Genomic DNA, 6,465 nt, shown 5'->3' on the forward strand with positions numbered 1-6,465 from the left:
CTACTTAATGGATAAATGTCTCAATTCAGCTTTATAAAAACTGTAAGTTGTAATTAGGGTTCTTCATGCATATGAGATTTGAATGACTAAGAGGAATCCCCTACTCAAAACAGGGAAAAGAACATCCTGGCAGGGTTAGCAGGCTGCCAGAACAGAGAGCTCAGAGGGGAGTGCAGCAGAAAAGGAGATGAGGTCAGAAATACAGGCAGGAAGCAGATCATGAAAGGATTTACAGGCTAAGTTAGTAAGTTTGAGTTGTTTTCTCTGTAAATGAGAAGCACAGAAGAATTTTAACAAACGGGTGACACACTGATCAACGGTTTAGAAAGATGTTTAGATGACAGACAGTTCTCATTTAAATATCCATACATATTATACACACACATAACCACAGCACAATTTATCAACCCAAGTACTGGTCCTACCATTCGGAGATCTGGATCCAAGACAGTGTGGTTGTAGGACAGAAGATCTTTCAGCTCTTGAGGAAAGTTACTTAAATGTTCCGGATAACAGTGACTAATCTGTAACAAAGCAAAGGCTCTTCTGAAGTTTTCCTTTCTCTCCTATAATTCATATGCACAGATTAAGGATGTTCTGCAAAAGGAGAGTAAAAGGCTATTTCATAGAAGTAGATGCTCTAAGTCATCTCTCTCTTCTACACACTAATCTCTCTGACTCCTTTCATATTTCTTCTAGTCTTAGTAAATTATATGACACGACAGAATCCGCTTTTATGATGAATTTGAAGAAAACAAATAGTTTGAAAGCTTTTTTTGCTCTGGTTGGTTCTGTGAAAAGTTCTAGTGAAATCCTCCAACTTAACATAGAAGAAAAATAATTTGCAAAAATTTGCAAAAAGGGAAAGTAAAAAAAAATTTTTTTTTTAAATTAGGCTTCCACTTACAAATGGAATGAGATTGTGTGTGAGAAAATATTCTGCAAGCTGTGTGTAACAACTGGTCTGTGGTTTACTCCCCACCCCTGAAAAAAAAATCTTACCTGAGCCATAAACATCACCAGCTCTGCCAGTTCTTTGCTGGGTTTATTTGGTTGTAATTTGAAAATCTCCACATTGGATTTGTAGTGATTATACTGCTGTAGAAACTGTAAAAAAATAAAATTTAAGTTGGTCACCTTCTATTACAAGACTTTCTCAGTACAGAATAAAAAAGTTACTTAGAAATCTTTGAGAGTGGCATTGAGAAAAAGATGTAGTAAAGGTATGTAAAAACACTGTTTTCCTTTATCAGTATTCTTCAAGACAAGTTTTGAAAAATTTGTGCACATCACAGGTAATTTAAAGACCCGTTCCCTTACCATTAGAAATCTAGGTATAAAGGTACAAAGAACAGCGACACAGAGTCAAAGACTCAGATCTGGCTCTGTACTGCCATTTACTATCTAAATGGTCCTCTATCGTATTGTCTATGATATGCAGCCCCAATACCTGCAAAAATACATGAATCAGAAAATGGGCAATAAAGTGTAAGAATTATCCCTCAAGTACACAAAGCTCTCCAGTCAAAATTTCCTTCTTCCTTTAAATAATAATTATGATTTTACCCTGGAGTTCTAGATAAGATGTCTTAACAGGCAAAAGCAATAGACACACAGAAATAATACTGATAATAGCTCCCCTTTATTCAGTACTTGCTATGTGCCAAACTCACCATGTACATTACTTCATTTAATTACGTTTAATCCTAATAACAAACCAATAATCTAATGCTGGAACTCCCGAACTATCAGTTCTATGCCCTACACCCACTTTTCATGCCTAGGTCACGGCTTCAAACTATGTGTGTTTCTGTGAGATAGAGAGAGGGAGAGAATGGAGAAGATGGGGACGGGAAGCGGAGGGGAGAGAGAGGGACACTTAGAAACAGAATGAATATTTCTTTATATTACCACCCCTGACTGCTTCAGTGAACTCCAAATTCAAGTATCCAATTGCCAGTTGAGCTGTCTAACAGACATCTTAAACTTAGCTTGGCCAAAAAACAAGACCCCTGATTTCCCTCCAAAACTGCTAGGCCTCCAGTTTTCTCCAAGAGTAGGAATCAAAGAGGGAGACCTGCAGTCCCTACGTGCTTCAGTTAACACCCTACTTCTCTTGACTCCACAATGCCACTGACAAGTGAAGAGAGGGCCCCATTACTCAAGAGTGCTCCTGGCAAGATCCTTATCCCACTTGTTCCCCTAGATGACTAGAAAACAACTTAATTAAAAAGGTATTTTTATCTGTATAGCTCACTACCATAGTCCCAGTACCTAGTACACAATAGGTACCAAATAGTATTTGTCAAATACTCAGACACAGAAATAAAAACACCTGAATCATTCTTCCTTCCTTTCTCCTTATCCCCCATGTCCACTCCACCTGGAAGTTCTACTAGGCTCCACTTCCATGAGAGCTAGTCTCAATCTGTTCACTTCTCTCCAATTCTGTTGATAATCCCAGTGGTACCAACAACCCTCACGTAGGCCATTCTGACAGCTACTACATTAGTTATCCTGCTTGCAGTCTTGCTGCTCTACAACCTATAACCTCCAGAGTAAATTTTTAATAACATAAATCAGATCATGTCACACCTCTGCTTAAAACACTTCAATGGCTCCCTAACACACCAAGAGTAAAATCTTAACTCTTTACCATGTTTTTAAGGGCCCCACATGACCCAATCTCTGTCTGCCTGCATTTCCCAGGTCATATTACACTACCCTTGTCTGTGTTCACTACATGTTAGCAACACCGGCTGCCTCTCTATCTCTTCTCCACTGAGAGCTTCTACACTTCCTATTCTCCCTATCTAGAATGCTCTTGATCTGTCTCAATATCATAACAGAAAAGCCTTCCCTGTTTATGGCAGCCAAATCAACAGCCTCCAATCCTAACATATTCATATCCAGTTTTACTTTCTCCATAACTCTTACCACCCTATGTCTTCCATCACTAGAATATAAATCCAAGAGAAGAGGCTCTCATATCTTATTTATCATTGCATCCCGAGTGCTTGGTGGTGGTGACTGAGTTGGTAAGTCGTATCTGACTTTTTGCAACCCCATGGACTGCAGTGTGCCAGGCTCCTGGAAATTAGAATTTTCCAGGCAAAAATACTGGAGTGGGTTGCCATTTCCTTTTCCAGGGAATATTCCCAACCCGGGGATCAAACCTGTTTCTTGGGTCTCCTGCTTGGTGGGTGGATTCTTTACCACTGAGCCACCTGGGAAGCCCAGTACCCTGAGTGTTTAGAATTATAAATACTAGCACACTGGAGATACAATATGTGTGAATTTGTATAAGAATTTCTTAAGGGAACAGATGGGTAATCCTCTGAGGTAGGTATTATCTCTTTGCACATTAAAATACACATAGGCTCAGGTGGTTAAATCTCTGGTTATACAACTGGTCAATAGTAGGCCCAGAGTCAGAGAAGGCAATGGCAACCCACTGCAGTACTCTTGCCTGGAAAATCCCATGGATGGAGGAGCCTGGTAGGCTGCAATCCATGGGGTCACTAAGAGTCGGACACAACTGAGCAACTTCACTTTTACTTTTCACTTTCATGCATTGGAGAAGGAAATGGCAACCCTCTCCAGTGTTCTTGCCTGGAGAATCCCAGGGACAGGGGAGCCTGGTAGGCTGCCGTCTATGGGGTCGCCCAGAGTCAGACACGACTGAAGCGACTTAGCAGCAGCAGGCCCAGAGTACAGAGTTAGTGCTGAAACCAGTGCTTTTAAATACAGCATTGTATAGACTCTCAACTGTGCTTTGTCTAATGGTTTATTCTGGGCTGTGCTTAGTCGCTCAGTCACGTCCGATTCTTTGCAACCCCATGTACTGTAACCCACCAGGCTCCTCTGTACATGGGGATTCTCCAGGTAAGAATACTGGCATGGGTTGCCACGCCCTCCTCCAGGGGATCTTCCCAACATAGGGATCAAACCTAGGTCTACCACATTACAGGTGGATTTTTTACAGTCCAAACCACCAGGGAAGCCCAAGAATACTGGAGTGGGTAGCCTATCCCTTCTCCAGGGAAACGTCCCCACCGAGAAATCAAACCAGGGTCTCTTGCACTGCAGGCGGATTCTTTACCAGCTGACCTACTGTGGAAGCCCCTAAAGTTTACACTGCTTTACACATCTCAAATTCTCACCTACATTACTTAACTTCTTGTATTTGTTCCTAACTCTTTATTTCCACTTCCTTGAATCTTTCAAAAGGCTCTCTCTGCTGGTGATCTAAACTACTGAGACCGCTATATGTGCTGCAGTCCATGGCATCACAAAGTTGGATTCCACTTAACCACTGAACAACAACAACAATAACAGTTCACATAAATACTTCCATGTGAAAATCTGGAGGAGGGGAAATGAGAAGGGCAATCAAAAGATGAATAATTATGTTAGCCATTTGCACAAATAATTGCAGCAGATACCTGTTTAATGTCTGTCAGATAAATGGGTGTTTGAAGAAAGCAGTTGCCAAATTAATATCAAAATCATCACTTTCATTTTGTCACTTCTCAGCTCAAAACAGGCGTAATGTTCACGGTTTGTATGAGGTCAGTATACAAAGCCCCTCAGTCTGGATCTAATCTCTAATTTTCAACCTTGTCTTTTCCCGACTTAAATTTTGACATCCAGGTATTGCCAGTTTCTGATGAGGTTGAATCTGGTTTTAAATATATATACCAAGCTAGAAAAGACCCTGATGCTGGGAAAGATTGAAAGCAGGAGGAGAAGGGAACAACAGGATGAGATGGTTGGATGGCATCACCGACTCAATGGACATGAGTTTGAGCAAGCTCCGGGAGATGATGGACAGGGAAGCCTGGCATGTTAGAATACATGGGTTCGCAAAGCGTGGACACTGCTGAACGAGTGAACACCACCACCACCCAGCAAGCTCCTGTGTCTCTCCCATAGACTTGAGAATCTGCCCCCTTCCCAACAGAGTCCCTGGCACAGAACGCCGGCTCCCGTAAACAGACTTAGATCGAAAGTATTCTAACAAAAGTTTCATCAAGTGTTAATGACTAATTCAATTTAGGGGTTTCAGAAAACAAAAGGCTTGAGAAAGTTGTCTAGAAGTCGGAGGTTAGGGGGCGAACCATTTGTCTCTCCACCTCAGTGAGGTCCGGAGATAAAATGAGGTCTTTTAAAAGGTGTTTCCGTGGCAGCGGGGTCTACCGAGCAAGCAGAAAATCCCAACAGGCAGCAGATTTCAAGAGGTGGGAAAAGAACCCTGAGCCATGTCTCTCCCTTAACCTCTTTTCTCCTCGCGGGGAACCCCTAACTTAAGAGACGAACACGCGGCGAGCCAGAATCCCAGCTACATCCTACGCCTCGTTATAGCCAGCGTCTCAACCCAGGTTTCCAGCGTCACCGCGCCGCGTTCCTACCTCCTCCACGTAGGCCGGCGGGTCCCGCTTGATCAGATTCTGTAACTGCGGAAGGTTGCTGGGCAGCTTGTTATTGTTTCTGCTAGACATGTTGGCTGCTGACTGGCTCCACGACGAGCAGTTTCAAGAAAACCCAGAACGCTGGCAACTTCCAACCGTCTCAAGCGGCGGTTCGGAGTCGTGCTTCCGTGTATGACCGGAAACAGCACATGGGTAGCTCGGCGGGCGGCGCCATCTTGGTTCTTAAAGCGAGCTTAACTACGGGAACCTCAAAGTGTCAAACTTACTCTCGCGGTTTACTGATTTTTTTTTTTTTCCCCTCCCTCGGCCAACTGCTGCTACCTAGCGTTGTTGAAATAATCCGAAATGCAAAGACTCCCCCCACCACACACACAATAGTCTATTTCACTATCCCGACACTCTCATGAAACAGACAAATGAAAATTAAGTTGCCAAAACAAACCTTCACAGCCTAAAATTTTAAAGAAAGCTGAGAGCCGAGAAATTGATGCTTTTCAACAAAGCTGTTGGAGAAGACTCTTGAGAGTCCCTTGGACTGAAAGGAGATCAAACCAGTCCATCCTAAAGGAAATCAGCCCTGAATATTCATTGGAAGGACTGATGCTGAAGCTGAAACTCCAATACTTTGGCCACCTGGTGCGAAGGGACTCATTGGAAAAGACCCTGATGCTGGGAAAGATTGAAGCCGGGAGAAGGGGACGACAGAGGATGAGATGGTTGGATGGCTTTACCCACTTGATGAACATGAGTTTGAGTAAACTCTGGGAGTTGGTGATGGATAGGGAAGCCTGGCGTGCTGCAGTCCATGGGGTCGCAAAGAGTCGGACAAGACTGAGCTACTGAACTGAACTGAACTGAAAGTTAGAAGCGAAGTGTCGATGCGGCGTAGATGGGTGGATGCGAGCTAAGTCGCTTCAGTCGTGTCCGACTCTGCAACCCTATGAACCGTAGCCCGTCAGGCTCCTCTGTCCATGGAATTTTCCAGGCAAGAATACTGGAATGGGTTGCCATTTCCTTCTCCAGGGCTCTTTTC

At 43.2% G+C, this 6,465-nt stretch overlaps 1 protein-coding gene across 3 annotated transcripts in view; it reads right to left on the reverse strand.

Moving 5' to 3' along the window:
* SDAD1 (SDA1 domain containing 1) overlaps window positions 1–5,563 on the reverse strand; it is a 30,758-nt gene extending 25,195 nt beyond the window's left edge. For all 3 annotated transcript variants that reach the window (XM_068975157.1, XM_068975156.1, XM_068975155.1), the window contains exons 1-3: window positions 5,412–5,563; window positions 1,003–1,107; window positions 426–524 (exon numbers count right to left, since the gene is read on the reverse strand). In XM_068975157.1, coding sequence (XP_068831258.1) covers window positions 426–524; window positions 1,003–1,107; window positions 5,412–5,501 — 294 coding nt within the window. In that variant the 5' untranslated portion in view covers window positions 5,502–5,563. The remainder of the gene's footprint in view (window positions 1–425; window positions 525–1,002; window positions 1,108–5,411) is intronic.
* Window positions 5,564–6,465: the final 902 nt, after the last annotated feature.

The sequence above is a fragment of the Capricornis sumatraensis genome, chromosome 7 (genome assembly GCF_032405125.1).
Source record: "Capricornis sumatraensis isolate serow.1 chromosome 7, serow.2, whole genome shotgun sequence".
Classification (NCBI taxonomy): domain Eukaryota; kingdom Metazoa; phylum Chordata; class Mammalia; order Artiodactyla; family Bovidae; genus Capricornis; species Capricornis sumatraensis.